The following is a 20,262-nucleotide window of genomic DNA, read 5'->3' as shown; positions in this document are numbered from 1 at the left end:
GTGCTAGTCTAACATCTTGAAAATTGTCGCGAAGTTTTTAAATCTATTCCTCATGTCCAGTGAGGCAATTAAATAACTAGGTTTACTGTTATGCTGTATATATCTTTATCTTTTTTTTTTAATACAGTAGTATATAAGTAAAATTTCACATGAAGAGGTTTTTATTATCTTGGAAAACAGTTTAGTTTAGAATTAAACTCAGGAATTGATTTAAAGCCTAGGCTAAATTATGCCATGGAAATTTGTCTGAAAGTTGTCCTCTGGTTCTGCTTTATTTCAAAGGATTAGTGCATTGAATTTGCTGTTTTTTTTGCTCATAATACCTCCTTGCTCTGGCACTATCTTGGAAACACATTCTAGTGCTAGTGCAGAATTGCTCCTATAGCCTACTCAGAAAGAAACATCAGACAATTTTTTAATATTTAAAGTAGCTTAATTAAATAATTGATAAACTAATTTTTTAGAATTCTAGCTGATTGGCTTCTTGCTATCTTAGAAAGGGGTTAGGTTAGGAAGATGAAACTTTCAGGGATGGGCAGGCTAAAGTATGTCCTTGGAAGATATTTGAAGTACCTACCTCCATTCCTTCTACCTCTAGAGGGCACTGAGCTTTGATGAACTTTAAAACTAGGCTAAGTGTGTTATAAAAGTGAAACCTTACAAAATAGATCTTTTGCTTGAATAAAATAAAACAAAATTGTTTTCAGCTTCATAACTTTGCTCAGTCCCAATTTATAAGGTTTTAAAGATATGCAAATACATTTCCTAAGTTTTGAATAAAAACATTGATATGGCTCAGAATTCTACTCAAATAACAGGTCTTACATTTTGAGAACTAGAGGCAGAGAAAAAGCAACTGGTAAATAAAAATTAAGGTAAAATGTTGTTTTCCAAAATTTCAATAGGTATAGACCTGTCATGTAGGTGAATTTCAGGGCCCTCTAAAGGGAGAACGAGTAGAGGTGGGTATTTTAAAATACCTGCCCGGGATATACTTTAGCCTTTAGACCTAAAGCTTGACCTAAACACATTCTTCTTTTCTTCAAATAGATTTAACAGCAAAGAAGCAATAGGCTACCAACAAAACAGAAAAATGCATTAAGAACATAGGCTTTAATTTGAACTTGTATTTGCATATTAGAAGGAGTGTAAATTCAAGTGAACTGATTGGTAAAATTCTAGTTTAGTGACTTCTTGCTATTTCAGAAAGGGGTTAGGTTATGAAAATGAAACTTTCAGGGATGGGTCTACAGGCTAAATTATGTCCCGAGAAGGTATTTTGAAGTACCTACCTCTACTCCCTCTCTCCCTAGAGGGTCCTGACCTCTGATGACCTTTAAAACTATGTGTTTTATAAAATAAAACCTTGCAAAATAGATCTTCTGCTCAAATAAAGTACAACAAAATTGTTTTCAACTTCACAACTTTGCTCAATCCCAATTTATAAAGTTTTAAAGATATGCAAATGCATTTCCTAAATTTTGAAAAAAAAAAACATAGATATGGCTCAGAAGGCTGCTAGTCACTTGTTTGGATATGATTTTGTTTATCTATAGCTATATCATCTGGTTTAAAACAGTGAAACATTGGTGAAACAAAACCTGGTGAAACATCACCTGGTTTAAAATGGGTTTCATTAGTTGAAATAAAATTGTGTTATGTCTGTGAGCTGTTAAAGACAGGAAGAGCTACAAGCAGGATTAACATTTGACAAAAAAGAAAAAAAAAATTAAATAGCCAAGAAAAACAAGTGTGATGTCAGCCAGTGGGCAGAAAAGAAGCAAAAATGACAGAAGCAGATATTTTGTCAGGAACTTTTGCCCAAACATATACAGTGCTCAAAAAAGAAGCAAATATAACCTTTTGAAGTAACTCTTAACACAGCAGAAGAAAACTGAATCAAACAAACCAAGCCAGAATAAATGAAAGAATATCCACCAATTAGAGTTGGCAAGAATTCTCTGCTTAGTGATTGACTTAGCTTGTCTACTGACCTGATTTTCATTAAAAATATAGTAGATGATCTTAATTTAAACTTAAGAAAAAAATGTTATATGAATAATTTAATTTTAAGATATTGTAAAATAGGTTTGATGGAATATCTTCAGTATCTCTTTTTAAAGCAAGGTCTCAATTTAATGATTTTTTGAATTTCAATTGTGTTCCTAAAAGAATGTGTGAAGCCATTTGCTTCAGATTTTAAAGTTGCCTCATCAAAAAAACTAAATGATCTGGATTTTAAACAATGTATAGGACCAGAGGAGAATCAATATTCTCATTTTTATTTTAAATTTTACATTCCTCAGAAATTTTGCATTCATACAGTCATTCCCCTAGGAGCCAGCATTTAGAAATGTTTAATCTTCTGTTTAAGTCAGTGACAATTGTATAGCATTGCCTATAGTAAAAACTCATTAGGGTTTCAAGTGTTAACATTTGTTCATTTATTTTTCCCATTATGTGGAAGGGGTGGTCAAATAATTTTTGGAGGGGGCTCAGTCAATTGGAAATCAAGAGTTCCAGTGTCCTTTTATAAGATTTACCCTGATTTTCGACCAATTGCTACCAAATGAGTTGTTACTGACTACAGTTTCTTTAAGAAATTCTTATCTTAGTTAAATGGCCATTGTGTTTCAGCAATTGTTTAGAATGAATCTTCAGATAAATACAGTATTAGTTGTAATGAAGAGACAAGGAGAAGTTGGAGGTAGAAATTGATATATAATCTTCAGGACCATATCTAGGACTTTTTTTGGGGGAGGGGGGTTCAGAACAAGCACAGTCACCTGAATCTGAGTCTGAAGGAGAAGAGATTTGCCAGCAGATCAGGTCTACTTTATGTCAGCTAATAACAAGCTAGAACATCTTTATTATTTTGTATAAAAGTTTCATTTGTATATTAGTTTTATTTTATATTATTATATTATTTTATATTCTCACTTGTGTTTTTATTAAGTGTTATTATTATTTTGTATTCTTCTAGCTTTTCATGGCTCTTCTTGGTGGTAGCAAGTGTCTTGTTAGATCAGTTTATGCAAGCCTTCAGAGACATCAGGTCCTAAAATTAGGTAATGTATATTTCTTCATCAGTCCCCAAAATGCAAACCCCATTTAAAAGTATGCATGTTCTTGGCAGGGGTGCCAGTTTGAGGGGGGGGGGGGCTGGTAATTGCTCTACCAATCTTTGTTCCCCTAGATTGAAAAATTCTTTTTTTTTTTGGTGTTTTCATTAAAAAGAAAAATTCTCCCTTGCTTAGATATAGGAAAATACCCTTTTCAGTATCAACATCAAAAAAGGGAAAAAATATTGCCCACCCCTATATTTTTGTGAATTGGCGCTAATATTCTTGGACATTAATCCTTTGCCCAAGAGAAAAGTTTTGAATTGTGAAAAGATACTCTCAGTTTTTGTGTATTATGACATTCCTGTAACATGGGGTCATGGTTTTTAGAATAAACTGTGTTGTAGGCTATATTTTCAGCTCAGTTCCATCTAGTGGAATAATAAGACATGTCTTGTAAATAGCATCATTTCATGAATTCAAATGCAAGAATAAATTATGTGATTGGAAGAATATTTCTGGAGAAAATGGAATAGAAAAATTAAAAAAAAAAAAACAGGTATTTGTCCATTCAACAATCAATTCTAAAAAAAAAAAAAAATCAAAATTCTTCAAGAAATGATGCATAATTGATTCTTTTGATACTCCTTAATATTGCTGTTCCATTAGCAAGACAGATTTGAATACTGAGAGTTGGAAATAAGTGTGTTATGGAAAAATTAATCCTTTTTTGTGTCAATTTTGAATACAAAAACTTTAAGCTGCAAAGGTAATTTCAAAAAAGCATGTTTTTAAAAAGGGGACTCCATGGAGCAAAGATTGGTTTTTGGTAAAAATGTATGCCAGAGAATGTGATACGTCTTAAAGCTGTGTGCTCTAGTATCTAATGCTGTACATTGATAAGAGATTCATATTTATACGGTTTCACATTTGTTCTTTTAGTTTGTTGACTTGCTAAAAGTAATTTTTCTATGAACAAACAAAGTCTAAATCCAGTATGCAAATGAGCAAAGTTCCTTTCTCAGGCACTTGGTTTGGACAAACAAAGTCGAAATACATTATGTGAAAAGACAAAGTCCTTTTCTCAGACATTTGATTTGAACAAACAAAGTCCAAATCCAGTGTGACAATGGACTAAGTCCCTTTCTCAGAAACTTGGTTTGGACAAAGAAAGTCCAAATACAGTATGCAAATCGACAAATTCCCTTTCTCAGACACATTGTTTGAACCATGTATTAAGAAGGCTAAACAAAAATCCTTTTCAGGGCCTCCATGTTCAACCTAGCAAAACCTCAAAAGAGTTTATAAAAGTTAATACCTATAAGTTGCCATTGCATGTGACATACCAACCATTCCAGAATGGCACGGTTGGACATGGATTATGAAAAACCCAAATGTGGGTATTCAAAAAAATAATCTGCAAAATTCCTGTCCATCTTCATGTTGGATGTGGGGTGGCATGAAAATAGGGCTTAAAAAGTAAAATAGTACTAAATATCTGTAAAAAAACATTAAAAGTGTATATTTACTGTTTGCTATACCCTGAGACAACCCAGTTAGGTTTACCCAATAAACATACACAGTCCTCTTCCATAATGCATTCTCTGCTATTTATTCTCATTGTAGCCATGCCTGCGTATAGGGGAGAGAGTCCCTCCCCTAAAAAAAAATCAATAATACTGGCTTAGAATGCCTCTTGCAATTTTTGTCTCCCCCACAAGGTCAGACCTGCTTACATCTATGATTGTGGAGTGTGTGTTTGTATGCAAAATGATTGAGCTTGAACCACAGGCAAAGGGCACATGTCAGGTATTTGATGTAACTTGGAAACTATTTAGTGATGATGGAGGTGTATATTGGAGAAAGTGTTGCAACATTATGTATATATGGGCTTATTTTCTCAGTATATATTTGTTGTAAGTCTTCTAGTTTTACTTCAGCGGTTTTTAGCACAAATTTTTTACTTTTAAACGAAGTGCTAACAGACCACAATAGTTTTTTACTTGCGTGTTAATTTACTTGAAAATAATTTGCATTTAACAAATTGCCCCCCCCCCCAAAAAAAAATATTCTTCCTTTCCTTGTCATTAAAGAAAAACCGAAAAAAACTTGCTGTGTCTATTCCTTTTTTATTTCCCATTTGAGTTAAAGGCAATAAACTTTTGTAGTTTGAATTGTTTTGCCTGAATAGTAAACTGACAAGTGTACAGTGTGAGATTATTTTATTTAGTTATTGACCCTGTGATTTGTATTTTTTTTTATATTTGCTATAATATTCTCCCATCTTTCTATCCTCTTGCATTGTTAGAAATTTATATATGAGATTTGAAAAGAGCATAAAATAAGGAATCTAATGGTAGACCTTCTACTTTTATTTTATTAATTCACTTCACTCTATGGATTCTCCAAGCTAAAATGTTACCAAGCCTTGATATGGCTTAAATTATACTATGAAAAGGAATTGTATTCTCAAAAAGAAAACCCAGTAAAAAAGAGACTGAAAGTCCAAAATTAATTTGAAATACTTTTTGTCAAAAGTTAATACAGGCACCCCTGTACCCTGATAGACCTGTCATCAATGCAATATTCAAAGCTCTGGAAATAAGAAACAGGTAGATATAGTGGCCTGATAACAGTCTCATTGAGTAGAATTTTTTCTACTTTTTACTACTTCTTTTCTAATTTTTTACTACTTCTTCATTGAATGGAAGTTTTGTTCACCTAACTCAGCTGCTTTCCTAGTTAGCAAAAAGCCATGTTACAAGAAGCCATCAATCATCTTTGTCTTTATTTGACAAGATCACAAATTTGCCCATATGAGTTTGTTAATAGTTGATTTATAGTAAACCATTCATTGTGAAAGGTCTATAAAAACAGCTCTTTAGACAGAGAAATGCTTGAACAAAAAGAGAGACATTTCTAGATTGCCAATTTTATGTTAATTTTTACGGTTTAGTTCACATGTTGACAATTCGTCCCAAGCCCCCTCTGATGGTCTCCTATATCCTATTTTCTATAAAAACGTAAAAAAAGGCTATAAAACAGGGAAAAAAAGGTTGAATTTTTACGCCATAATATGCAATAAGTATCAGTGAAGCATATTTTCTTGTTCCTCCCCTTTTTTTTACACAGCTTAGAGCTGAGACAGAGTCTGTCTGGCCTTCACCTTGATAGGTGAATATGCGTGTCTCTATTCCAAGCTCCGTTGCCTTGATTCGGGTGTGACATGTGAATCCCATATTTTGTTTCATGTTACGATGAATAATGATTAAGCTAAACTCTTTTGTAAAGACCAGGGGGGAGGACTTAGGGTGGAGGCAGCGTCGGAAAATTTCTGTTGGTTTTAATTTTTAATGTTGCGCTTTATTCTCATTGAGAAAGTGTTTCTATTATGTTAGCTTTTCTCAGTTTGTATATTATATTCAGGAGTTTATGACATATGAAGGAAATGGTAGTTGCCCCCAACCTCTTGTAGTTTTATAAATGTATAATTGTTTGTCTGAAAAACGAAATCTGCCCCCAAAAAAAGGCGCACCTATAAACATTTTTCATTGGGGGGTTAGATAGGGGATTTTACCGCTCTCGAGGAGATTTTGGGAGGAAAGAGGGTGGTGTTCACCAAAATTGTTCCCTTTCTGACAGTGTTTCCAACTCCTTTTTAACTATGCATATTTTATTATATTAATAGCTTTTCATTGGCATTTCAATCCTAATGATTGTCACAAATTTAGATTATGATCAAAAACTGATTCTTTTGATGTATACCTTTATATTCTAGTTCCTTTTATAAAGTTTGGCTTACTATTGTCATTGGTCTCTCTTTACGTATAGCTCATTACCATGAACTGTTTGGAACAATATATATAATTAGTCAGGTTTGCTGTATGTGCAACACTGGAATGAGAAACAAATTCATTCATTGTTAAGTCATTGGCATTAAATTCTTTTTGGCTATTATGAGAGTTTTCAGGGGGATTTGGTATTTCTAGCGTGAAATTGGCAGTGCTGGCCTGAGGCCTTAATTTGAATTCTCAGTTAAAGTTGCATTGGAGTTTTAAAACTTGATAGATTTGTATTTGGAAGCAGGCTTTTTTGTACCTTTGTAACAATTTTTATTGTCATTCAATATAAGTTTGGCAACCTTGTGATAAGATTGTATTTGGTTGTTTTTAAATTAAGAATTGAACATCTTAAAAAATTGAAACTTGTAGTCAAGTTGAACTCGAGTTATGAAAAGAACTGAAGTTACTATATCAGGATTTTCTACGCTACTCTAGAAACGAACTTGTTGCTTCAATTTTAGCGTGTTGAACGCTACAAAAAACTAATTTTGTATTTTTCCACATGTTGCATAGAAAGTGCTGTCTTGGCAAGGTTTTTTTTTTTAGGGGGATCAAATCGAGAAGGCGCAACAGTATCTGGTTTTGATCGTTCAGCCGATTCATATCAATCAAAATCTCAGAAGAAAAAGAAGAAAAAATTGTATGCTGAAGTCATTGAAGGTAGTTGGAACAGTTTTGTAGCTTGTCTATTTGGTATAGGAAGTGAACTAAATTATATTTAAGATATTAGGGCATCCTAAGTGTTGCACCAACCTTTGATAAAAGTTGCTGATTGTTGCAGGACTAGCCTTTTCATTTTGATTCTTAATCAGTTGATTGTAATGAAAAATTTCAAAAATCTTATGTCTCATGATTAATTAAAAAAAAAAAACAATAAAAAAAGATGACACATTCTTCAAAAATCGGTCTTGAAATACGCTGAAATTTAAAATTAACTTTATATTCTATTTTCTGATTAAAATCAATGTAGTTAGTTTTAAATGTACTATATATACAGTCTAATGCTTTATTACTTTGTCCCAAAACAAGATAAAAAATCAGTGTTTATAATCTATAAATTAGCAGCGTTTTTGAGCTAAGGCTACGTTATGATCGCTAAAACCACTATTTATGACTCATAAAAACCACTTTTTATGATGACAAATTTCCCTACCTTAAAATGTATTGGAAACGATTAGAGGAATAGACCTATTAGCACAAATGCCCCTCTGATCTTCAGAAAGCTTAATGGGTACTAGCCTCACTCCTATTTGTGACGATTTTTATGCATTTTAAGTTCGTCTTGATCAGGGCCCGACCGATGTGGATATCCGGGGTCCGATACCGATATGTTTTGCCGATAAATTCTTCTTCGGAAAAAAAAAAAAATCTTACTTAAAGTTTAAACCCTGCATTCCCTGCCCGTATTCATATTCACATGTTTCTTCCCGGTCCATTACGCACCTAAGAACAGCCTCAATACTTCTGTGTGGATCCCGAATAATGCAAAAAAAAAGATTTATTTAGAAAAAAATTAGGAAAACAATCCAACCAAACTAAGTTCTACTCGGGACATTACTTAATAAGTCCAGTCCAACTGGGGCAAGTTGTCCCAGGAAATCTTTTCGAGATTTCGGCATGTGGCGCCGACACCTTGAAATCCCCATCCTCCCTTATGGCACCCCTCCTCTCCTTTGCTGCGCCCCTGACTGAATATCATCGTTTTAATCGATTGGATCTTGGGTATTTTATCCACGCCAGTGAACATTCATTAAACAGAAATGTATGGTTTATTGTATTCTTTTTAGTTCTTTTGGTGTGAAGTCACCATACATTTTGAACATTGCTGCACCAGGTGTGTATTGACAATAAACATTCTTTGACTTCATGTGACTCATCTCTGCTGCTCTCTCCACCATGGTCAGAATTAGCTGGTGGCTCCATCCCTAAGAACTGGACGAGCAAAAATTACCTGAGGAAATGTTCTGTCATTTTCTGGATAAGTGGCGCATAAACAAAATCGGCTAATATCTGATATTTTTTCCCGATATGCGATAATGACATTGACCCCCATGTCGACCTGATAATATCGGTCGGGACCTAGTCCTGATTATTCGTTGTAATTTCTGTTAATTTTGGGTCTCATTTATCCATTGATACTAATTTGTGTTATTATTAAATTTGAATTATTATACGACTTCATTTCTGCTCGTCTATGGTTTAATATAGCTCTTTACTTTGCTTTGAAAAAACTTCTATTTGGAAATTTTTTGTTAGTTTCTTTTCGTTTTCGATTGATACGTCTTTTTTTTATTATTTTTTTGGAAATGATAGTTGTAGCTTTTTTTTTACTTTTCTTTTTGAGAATTAATATTTTTGTTTATTATTCAAATTTTTGAAAAATTTAATGCTAGTTTTACTATAAAAGTTTAAGTGAATGGGATAGAAGAATAGTATTCATATGAATTCAAAATTTGTGGCCTTCTATAGGACCGAAGCCATCAAAAACCCAATTTTGTTACAATCTTGAAAAAAGACAAGCATTGATTCATCATTTTATTCTAAGAATCTTACTGTACTTTATTTTGTTATAACTGCTTTTTTGTTTTAGTAAATCCATGTTGAGTTCATTTATTACAAAGACTTACCTAAAAACAAATAAGAATAAAAACAGGAATATGTCAGGAATCAATGCAACCACATTTATTTCCTGATTGATGTTTCATTGGTTTTGAAATTTAGATTGAAGTGTTTTAATGGCCCGGAATTTTAGAGCAGATCAGTGTGAAATCAATATAACCTAATCAATATCAACTTAGTCATTATCAACTAGAAATCAATATAACCACATTTTTTTCAAAGATTTATAGTTTTCAATCTCGAGATATTGCAAAAGACAGTATATGCACATACTGTCTTTTGATTTAGTTCAACATCCTCCTCAATATTCCTCAAACGTTGCAACTTAATATCATGAGCTTTTTGCAAGATATTTCAGATACGCCATTACGAGAACCAGGCACAGAATAGTGTCCTTTTTTTTATCTTTCTATATCATAAATAATTTACTAGTCTCATAGAAGTTTATAATGCAAAAACGTCATTTGTATCGAGATTGGAGACACCATTGTGTCTGCGAACGCTTAGTCTGCGAAACTCCCTAAATTTCGCAGACATAGTATTTAGATGAACTTGATACACATAGTATTTTTCGATTTACCTCTACATGTCCTCTCCAAGCAAAATTTAAAGTTCACTCGACCACCCACTCTCTAATCCTCCCTTGATGTCTCAGCTTGATCACATATGGCCTACCCGGGATATTGAAAATAGTTTGAAAAATTCAGGCGCACAAAGCATTTTTTGATTCCTTGGGAATACGTGTCATTTCTAAAGTATCTTCTTGGGAAACTGTGTGGCATAACGAATCATCTGTATGAGTTCGCTCGAAATATAAATAATCAGGAACAAGTTTTTGGCCAATCTCTTCGATCCTTGTCCGAGAGGCTATTGATGTCTGTCATATTCAAATGCATATTTATTGGCTTTTTGATTACTGTTAACAAAATTTCTATCTCAATTTTTTTTGATCAGATATATTTTGGAGGGCTAAGAAAGGCTGGTAAGGAAAATAGAGCACGAGGGGGGGGGGGTCCACGGAAGGTTAGTTGCCTTGCATTTGCTTTCAGATCGTAAAAACAATCTGTAGAACTTCCAATTTCCACTCGGAGGAGGACCAGCCGAAGCTCCTATGAGTACCTCTTCTAGACGAAGCTGCATGGTGAAAAAAAAACAATGCATGGAAGCCACTCTGCTCTAGCGCCGCCTATGACGAGAAAACTATTTAAGTTTGGTATTACATGTGATACTATTCTCTACTTCAGTCCCAAACACATAGAATAAAATCACTAAATCAACCAAATCACAAACAGAAATGACCTGTAGAAATAGATGTGACCTGTTTGAGTCGTGAGAAAATGTTTCATTTTGTATCTGTAAATTTTCATTTTGTAATTCTAAAAAGAAAAAAAAAATTTAATAGGGACAAGGAATCTTGGCACCTACTAAGCAACTGTTAGATTTTATTCAAGCTTAATCCGAAGCGGCTGCCCGTTTGTGTGCCTACTTAATTGAAACTGTCTAAAGCAGAAAAATGGTTCGAAGAAACGAAAGCTTTTAGGAGGAGCTTCAGATTGTCCTACACAGACTAGAAAGCTCATTTCAGCTCTCACACTGTATGTTCTGCCTCAGAAAGCCATTCTGTGTATATTTTATTTGTATATTGGAATATTCATGTCTATATCTTGTATACTTTATAATTTATCTATTTCTACTATATCTGTCTATCTGTTAATAGGTTGATGGAAAATTGTGTACTTCTTAGTAATAGAAGGCTCTGTGATTCTTTGACTCCATGCTTTATATCCATACAATCTTCAAACTATTTATGTTCTATAGCATTTGTATGTCTATATATGTACATCTTGTATAATCTGTGTTCTATCTATGCTTCCTATCTGTCTATCTGTTTATTATTCGAGCAATGATAGTATACTTGTCTGACAGCCAGAGCCACCATAGTACTTTCATTGTAATTTCTTATATATAGCCTAACCATATATTTTGTATCTTTTTCATCTCTATCTTATATCTATTTACATCTTATTGTGTTGCGAGAGCAACACTTTGATTTTGTCGTGTTTTTTTTTTTTTGTTCCTAGCACCCCGATTTCAGCTTATTCCTAGAAGGTGGTAAGGGTCTAACCTCTGCGGCTTTCACGGAAAGTGTGGACCTTAGGCCAGATTGATGAATATGACTTTGCATTTTGGAAAGTTTCATAGAACTCTTGCCTGGGGCCAAGAAGGATTGTTTTTGCTTGTCCTTGAGCCAGAGCCTATAGTGTGTGAAGTGAAGTGGAGTTTTATAGCCTATGTTACAGGGAACTATCTGAAGTTATGCAGTCAAGCTTTCGTTTCATCAAACCATGTTTCTGCTTTCGAGTGGAAAGCTCTGTTCTAGCAGGCAAGCAGGCAGGCACCAGTTTCGAATTGAAGATGGACTAAAATCTATAAGTGTTAAATATATGCGGCAATTACCCAGCCCCACAGCCAATATATCTTCTTTGAATGATAAATAGAAAAATTTACAGAAACAAAAAAGTGGGGACCGAAAGTGCTGCCATCTATTTTTTCTACCTATTTCTGTTCGTGATTTCAGCTGAGTTTATCATTCGGTTTTTTGCACTTGAGATTACGGCGGAGAAATGGTATCAGATATGACTTAAACTTTAAAAGTTTTCTCAATGCTAAAGAAATTAGAGTTTATCCTTTGCTTCTTTCTAAGTGATGATGTTACTAACTTGGCCTACAGCAAACAAAGTGAACTTTTGAACTAAGACAGATATATTTTTTTTCCATCCTTTTTTTGGTAGAAAAATTCCTTCATGAGGTATACCAGTTTGAAAGTTTAAAGGGGTTTTCAATAGTAAGGGACACACTGAAACCAAAAATAGGCCGTTGCAGAAATGGTATCAGATGTGCGTTTTAAAATTTAAAAGTTCTCTCATTACTAAAGAAATTAGAGCTTATCCTTTGCTCCTATCTAAGTGATGACGTTACAAACTTGGCCTACGGCAAAAAAGGTGAACTTTTGGACTAAGACAGATAAATTTTTTTTTCGACGGCAGTCGATAGCTCTTGATGAGCTGTATCAAAGTATGTGTCATCCATTTTTTGGTAGGAAAAACTCCTTTATGAGATATACCAGTTTGAAAGTTTAAAGGGACTGACAACTTCACTAGTAAGGTACACACTGAAACCAAAAATAAGGCAATACCAATTGTGAGACATAGAGGGGAGTTTTAGGCAACAGTTGGCTGTTAGCTCATAATCATATTCGAAAATGAGGGGTTCGCAACTTCCGTTTGTTAGTGTACCTATTATTCGTTTCCGGTGTATTTGATGGTAAGACCAATTTGGTTCCAGTGGTAAGACACGTAGGGGAATTGTAAGTAATAATCAGCTGTTAGGCTACAATCATTTTGAACGATGAGGGGTTTGCAACTTTTGCGAGTTAGTTTATCTAATATTTATTTTAAGATCCTTACAGGTTAAAAAGTTAAGCGTTTAATCGAAGCGAGGAAACAAAACCAAAGTGTTGTTCTCGCAACAATTTACTTGGCGAAGCCGAACAAAGGTTACCACAACACCTCACGTTGCCCATGTAACGTAGATCTAGTTTAGTTTGTATTTTATCTCTTTATCTTCTATATCTGTCTTTTGATTTGCCATTTCAAGAACAATTGCATACTATATTACAGGTAATTATTTAGTAAAAAAAAGAAAGTTTTCCTAATTTAGTAATTGAGATAAACGAACACTTGAACAAGGGGCTTACCTCACTCATCTATCCAATCACCTAGGACAAAACAGTATAACCAATCCATTTGCCAAGCAGTAATGTCCAAAATCAAGCAAAATTAACATTAATAAATGTAAGTCGTTCTATAGCTACAAGTAAAGGCACCTTAAATTTAATAAAATATTTCCCAGGTGATTACGACACACTATGGCTCCTCAGAGGAATAGACACTTGCCAATATTGGTTTCGACGCTTTAAAATCCCGACCCTAGTAAGTATGCCCGTCTCTCATAGGAATTTATGACATCCATTTTCTATGTCATCCGAGAAATGTATACAAAAAAAAAATTATATATCTATCCGCCAACTTTGAGCAGCCTCCATCACCATCTTTCACCTAGAATTTATTTTAGTGACAGATGGCTCCGCAAGAAATCGTAAAAAGAAATTGAAAAAAGCCAACGCCACAAGTATATTAGGGAACCAAATGAATGAAAATGCTACACCTGAAGAGTTATTGCAAGAAATTGACCAGGGAAGAGCACCCCTACCAGCTCATTTAGAAGAATTGGAAGAAGTATTGGAATTTGAAAGTAGAGAAAGTGTAAAGGAAGAATCAACGGATTTCAAGTAAGATTTGTTTTTGATTTTTGTTTTTTAATCTAAAAACAAAAAAAAGATGAAAAAATAATGTTAAAATGCTCAAAATTCATTTTTGGTCAAAGAAGAATCCAAAAAGGGAAGGAACCACTTTCCTTATTTACGCCACAGCAAGCCTGAATGAGGTCGTCCTTAGTTGATAGTCCAGTGCCAAGGATTTACAGTAAAAGAGGTCTTGCGTTGAAAAAAATGTCCTAAATACCATAAATAAAAGGGGGATTACGATACGCAGTATTGTCTATTTTGGATTTTTAGTAAGACAAATTTTTATTACTTTGATTTGCTGCTTCGAAATTTTTAGTTGAGTATTTTTTTTTTTTTTACTTTTTAGATCTTATCTCTTTATATCGTTGGTCATATTTGCGTAAAATCAGTTAGCCCTCCTTTTAAAAAGTGGCGAAATTCAACATAAAGCCAAAAAGTGCCGACATTTCAACAGATATTTTTTAATTTATATATGCTGTGGAAAATTCTTGACTTCGTCATAGACAGAGTAGAGGGCTGAAGCCCCAGGAAATCTTTTGGTGCTTCCTTCCCCTAGAAAATTCTCAGTTTCCCACTCAGTTGCCCTTCTCACGGGTAATAGATTTTAAAGCCATTGTTTTCGGTGAAAGAAATCCATCTCTCGTTTGTCAACGTGGGTGGTCTTTTAAGCGCCAACAAAATCCATGAGCGGTTCTAGGTAATAAATGAAATTCGTTGTATTGCTTTCTTCCCAATAATGAAACGATAAAAGTAGAAGTTGGGAAGAAGTTACCGATAAAAAGAAGATGTCTTCTTTAGAAGAATATCTTCTTTTCAATTGAAATTTGTTAGACTGTTTATCTTCAATTTGGGTTATACATGTAGGGTGCGTATCCTTATATTTCTGAGCTGTATGGTGTGCTTTGAAAGATAAACTATTATAAAAAGAAAGCAAGGGTGGTTTAATAAGGGTTGTAAAAACGGAAGGCGGTTTCTTTCCCTTAAAAAGGAAAGGAAAAGGATACTTGGAAAAAAAAGTAAAAGCAGGTTAATAACTCGATATTTCGAATTATATTTTATCGATTATTATATTTTATTTACTTTCTTGAACCCCCAAACCCAAAATTTCCTCATAGAACGAAAAACGGCAATTTCAAATGGCTTTATTTTTTCCACTATCAACAGTAGTCTACTAGATGCTCGAAGGCTGTTAATTAGAGACAGATTTGACAAATAATGTTTTTACCTGTCTAGTTTTTGTAAATCTTTTCTTTTCTTAATTTCACCAGCAGTAGCGGCCTACTGGATGACCATAGGGTGATGATAAGTGGCTCAATCGACAGATAATATTTTTTCTATCCGTTTTTTACGTGTTCAAAACAACTGAACCCAAATCAAGTGCCATATTGCACAAAAATGGCATCACTGGTGTCTCTGAAATTACTGGGGCTCATTTGGACTAGGAGATTCGGCACACTTTTTAGATCTTGTTCAAGGAGCTGCTTTGATATGAATAGAGAATCATCGGTATCTTACGTATTTTACCAGTTGCAACATTGCCATTTTGGATTTATCCCTATTATCTGCTTAACTGGTAAAGCTAAGTGTCAAGGAAAAATACTTTTTAGTAACTATTCAAAGCGGGTCTAATTAAAGTATACAAGAACTGCTCTAATTTGATCTCCACAAACCACAAACCATGTAGACCCAATAGCCAACAATCCCTAAACTCTCTAGCCAACAATCTTTACAAAACATAAAGTTACAGTCTACAGTCTTGGGAGCCTTTTGCATTGCTTCTTTCTTCAGAAATTTCGGACAGTTTTAAAAATCATGTTAATTTTATGAAAATAAGTCCATGGTTCGGGTCAAAATGTTTATAGCAGAATTAGAGCTTCGACATTGCAGGTTCCAGATTAAGTTTGTATCAGACTCAAGCACAATGGGAGCTGCCCCAGAGATTACAACTTTACCAATAAACACAATAAATGCCATAGTTATTTGTGACAGTAGCATCTTCCCCAATAGCAAAAATTATAAAACAAACATTATTGTACATGGCTTGGTAGTGCAGTGGTAACTCACCTGTGGCGGTGGTAACTTGGGTTCGAATCCGATATGAAATAGACCTAAATTTGATTCGTTAAGAAAAAATGCTTTTTAGTCTTAGAGAAAATAAAAAGGTCAAGAATAGTAAATAAAAACAGTTTTTTTTCAAGAAAAAAAGGGTCGTAAAGTCCTCTAGGCCTTACATAACTAGATGTTTCAACTCATTTTCCCCAACTCACCGACTTATTTCATTTATTCATTTGTAACTCAGGTCAATTTGATATATATGCTACATTGAGTGAAATTCATTTTGCGCCCCTTGTTTTCACTTACAGTCATAAATTCTTGAGAAAAAAATAGTTCCATATTTTCATTCCATTTTGAAAATGAGTTAAAGTTATTTTTCATTTTATTTGTTTTTTCGGTATATTAAGAATTATGCAGATACCCGACAAAATGGGCGTACATATTTAAATTTTCACTGAGTTTTTTGACGTGACAGAGAAGAAGTGATGGCTATTCAATCAAAAAACTAGCCAAGGAAGTTCATCTTTGTGATATAAAATCATTAGACTGTATATATACAGTCTAAACTTACTACATTTTTAATCCCAAATAAAATTAGTATTTCTAAGACCACACCAGCCATGCATGACCAAATGAACAAAATTGTGAAGAAGAAGACATACGGGTTTTCTTTAGTGAAATTAATACTGTTGGGAGTTCCCCCTCATGGTTGGGTGGAGAGGACCATTTTGCGTTTTATTTCTGAGGTTCGTTTTTTTTGTCCTCATAAGTTTTATTCGTATATTTTTTATTCTTTATTTAATTCTTTGTACTGAAGATGGTCTAGAGGTCTTGACCGAAATATCTGTATATTTATCCTTCCTTTTTTACTAGCTGGATATATCCTCGTTTTTTCTTCTTCACAATTTTACTCATTTTTTTCCAAATCAAATCCTTTATTTTTAATTTTTTTTTCCCATAAAATGGTTATATTTGCAGCTTTGGCTTCACTCTTTGAGTAGTACTAATGCTTTTCTTCTTATTAATAATGCTGGTGTTTTCGAGATCGAGTCAGTTGAATATGCTCATAGTATTGTAAGTCCAAAAAAGGTGCTTTCGACAGACTGCTTCCGACATCTTTGAAGCTCTTCATAGCGCACCGAAACAGTAAATTAATGGTTAGAATTAACCTTATTGATATAACACCTCACACAAATGGTGTTAATGAAGCTCCATTTAAGAGAAGTCATGAGGTGCAAAGTATGAGCATGAGAAGGTAGCCGTACTAGCCGAGGGTAGTACTAGCCGAGGCCGTACTAGCCGAGGGTAGAAGGTAGCCGTACTAGATATAACACCTCACACAAATGGTGTTAATGAAGCTCCATTTAAGAGAAGTCATGAGGTGCAAAGTATGAGCATGAGAAGGTAGCCGTACTAGCCAAGGGTAGTACTAGCCGAGGCCGTACGAGCCGAGGGTAGAAGGAAGCCGTACTAGATATAACACCTCACACAAATGTTGTTAATGAAGCTCCATTTAAGAGAAATCATGAGGTGCAAAGTATGAGCATGAGAAGGTAGCCGTACTAGCCGAGGGTAGTACTAGCCGAGGCCGTACTAGCCGAGGGTAGAAGGTAGCCGTACTTGATATAACACCTCACACAAATGGTGTTAATGAAGCTCCATTTAAGAGAAGTCATGAGGTGCAAAGTATGAGCATGAGAAGGTAGCCGTACTAGCCGAGGGTAGTACTAGCCGAGGCCGTACTAGCCGAGGGTAGAAGGTAGCCGTACTAGATATAACACCTCGCACAAATGGTGTTAATGAAGCTCCATTTAAGAGAAGTCATGAGGTGCAAAGTATGAGCATGAGAAGGTAGCCGTACTAGCCGAGGTTAGTACTAGCCGAGGCCGTACTAGATATAACACCTCAAACAAATGGTGTTAATGAAGCTCCATTGAAGAGAAGTCATGAGGTGCAAAGTATGAGCATGAGAAGGTAGCCGTACTAGCCGTGGGGTTGGCACGCTAGACTTGTAATCCTTTGTCCGTGAGGACAGAGGTTCAGTTTCTGGTGTCGCTGGTTATTTCTTTTGAACGAGGGTAAGTCGCGTGACTCTATAAGCTCATATAGAACCGAACTAACTCTAAATGGGTACTTAAAGAAATCTAGGGAAGGTAAATAGGAAGGGTGTGCGAAAGCACAGCATGGCTGTCCCCCAACCCCCCATTGTACTTCCTGGCTGAAAAGCCATGAAACGGAGTGTCATATTTTTTTTTCCTTTTTCCGTTATGTATGAGAACTTTGAATTTTATTTCCGAATATGAACCAGTTCTGCATTTTTTCCTTCCTGAAGTTGGTTAATGAACTTTTGTGTATTTTTCTGTTTTCTTTTCTTTGTAATATCATTTGTGCTCCTCACTTTTTGTCTTTTTTTTGTGGGTAAAAATAAGTAAGTGAATGTATATTAATTTTATTTTTATTGATTATTTTAATTGTACTATCCTTTTAACCATGGTAAATTAACATTCATAAAAAGAAATCATTTTTTTTTAATTTGTCGATTGTAAATATATTTCATTATGGATTTAATTTACCCATTAACGGAAGTTATTCTTACCTTCTTCACAGCTCATGTATACCTAAAAGAGCAATAGCATGTCAATTTTGGTGATTTTGTGTGTTTTTGAGAATTATTCATTTTAATTTTTTATTTTAAGTTTATTTTATTTAATTTAATTTATTTAGTTTATTTTAATTTTTGATGCTTGAATAGTTCATGCCATTCTATATTTTCCAATATTGATTTTCTATTTCACATAATCTAAGAAACATTTTTAGATATTTAGATAGTTGAAAGGGGTTTTAGCTTTTAAATATTAAGTTTGGACGTATGTTGTAATTTATTTATCCCCCAATTATTTGAGTTTCTTTTAGAAAGTCAAATAAACAGCAAGGAAAGTCCAAAAAGACGAAGAATGTAAATCCCGTCATCTTAAAAGAAATAGAAGATTTAATAAAACTGAGGAAACAAAAGGCACGGAGAGAAATGTGTGTGGCTGTATTGGACGTCTGTGTAAGTTTCTCTTTGATAATTTTTTATATGACAAATTTTATAGCACATAATTTTCGGCCTTTTGAAACATTTATACTTAAAATTTTTGTCCATTTCTTGTTGTCGTTTCTAGTAACCTTTCTTAATTTTGAATTTATAAGTTAGATGTAGACGTGAGAAATACAAAAAGAAGCACAAAAATGAACATTGAATTTTTTTTTTATAAAAAGAGCTCCAGAACAGGAAATTTAAAGCACTTGGGGGTTCGTATTTATAAGACCATCAATAAAGTCGGGTCCAATTGAAAGCTTTCATCGCTGAGCCTAGTTCTTATAAAAACAGCTGCAGAATAGGAAATTTAAACCACTTGGGGGGGGGGAGGGGGGCGAAGGTCATATTTGTAAGACCGTCTATAAAGTCGGGTCCAATTGAAAGCTTTCATCGCTGAGCCTAGTTCTTATAAAAACATCTCCAGAACAGGAAATTTAAAGCACTTGTGGGATTCATATTTACAAGACCATCAATAAAGCCGTGTCCAACTGAAAGCTTTTATCGCTGAGCCTAGTTCATATAAAAACAGCTCCAGAACAGGAAATTTAAAGCACTTGGGAGATTCATATTTACAAGACCAGCAATAAAGCCGGGTCCAACTGAAAGCTTTCATCGCTGAGCCTAGTTCTTATAAAAACAGCTGCAGAACAGGAAATTTAAAGCACTTGGGGGATTCGTATTTACAAGACCATCAATAAAGCCGGGTCCAACTGAAAGCTTTCATCGCTGAGCCTAGTTCTTATAAAAACAGCTGCAGAACAGGAAATTTAAAGCACTTGGGGGGGTGTGTCTTATTTGTAAGACCATCAATAAAGTCAGGTCCAATTGAATGCTTTCATTGCTGAGCCTAGTTCTTAAAAAAACAGCTGTAGAACAGGAAAATTTAAACCACTCTGGGGGTTCATATTTATAAAACCATCAATAAAGTTAGGTCCAATTGAAAGCTTTCATCGATGAGCCTAGTTCTTAAAAAAACAGCTGTAGAACAGGAAAATTTAAACCACTCGGGGGGTTCATATTTATAAAACCATCAATAAAGTTGGGTCCAATTGAAAGCTTTCATCGATGAGCCTAGTTCTTAAAAAAACAGCTGTAGAACAGGAAAATTTAAACCACTCGGGGGATTCATATTTATAAAACCATCAATAAAGTTGGGTCCAATTGAAAGCTTTCATCGATGAGCCTAGTTCTTAAAAAAAACAGCTGTAGAACAGGAAAATTTAAACCACTCGGGGG

At 34.3% G+C, this 20,262-nt stretch overlaps 1 protein-coding gene across 3 annotated transcripts; it reads left to right on the top strand.

Annotated features, from left to right (window-relative positions):
• Positions 1–19,155, top strand: LOC136026663 (uncharacterized). Of its 3 annotated transcripts, none has more exons than XM_065703403.1 (5): positions 1–80; positions 2,984–3,068; positions 7,451–7,564; positions 13,658–13,874; positions 18,858–19,155. In XM_065703403.1, the coding sequence occupies exons 2-5, from the start codon at positions 2,990–2,992 to the stop codon at positions 19,138–19,140; spliced, it is 693 nt and encodes a 230-aa protein (XP_065559475.1). In that variant the 5' UTR covers positions 1–80; positions 2,984–2,989; the 3' UTR covers positions 19,141–19,155. The 3 variants fall into 3 exon arrangements, with proteins under 3 accessions (XP_065559475.1, XP_065559473.1, XP_065559476.1); XM_065703401.1 differs by having other exon boundaries at positions 3–95; XM_065703404.1 differs by having other exon boundaries at positions 30–59.
• Positions 19,156–20,262: the final 1,107 nt, after the last annotated feature.

This window comes from Artemia franciscana, chromosome 4, assembly GCF_032884065.1.
Source record: "Artemia franciscana chromosome 4, ASM3288406v1, whole genome shotgun sequence".
Classification (NCBI taxonomy): domain Eukaryota; kingdom Metazoa; phylum Arthropoda; class Branchiopoda; order Anostraca; family Artemiidae; genus Artemia; species Artemia franciscana.
Note: the sequence above shows the minus strand (reverse complement) of the source record. Positions and strands in the feature narration are given on the sequence as shown.

Excerpts from the sequence above, each read along its gene's own strand:
- LOC136026663 (XM_065703403.1), top strand. The coding sequence starts at position 2,990 with ATGGCTCTTCTTGGTGGTAGCAAGTGTCTTGTTAGATCAGTTTATGCA. Across the intron at positions 3,069-7,450 it reads ACATCAGGTCCTAAAATTAG|GGGGATCAAATCGAGAAGGC; the intron begins GTAATGTATATT and ends TTTTTTTTTTAG. Across the intron at positions 7,565-13,657 it reads GTATGCTGAAGTCATTGAAG|TGACAGATGGCTCCGCAAGA; the intron begins GTAGTTGGAACA and ends AATTTATTTTAG.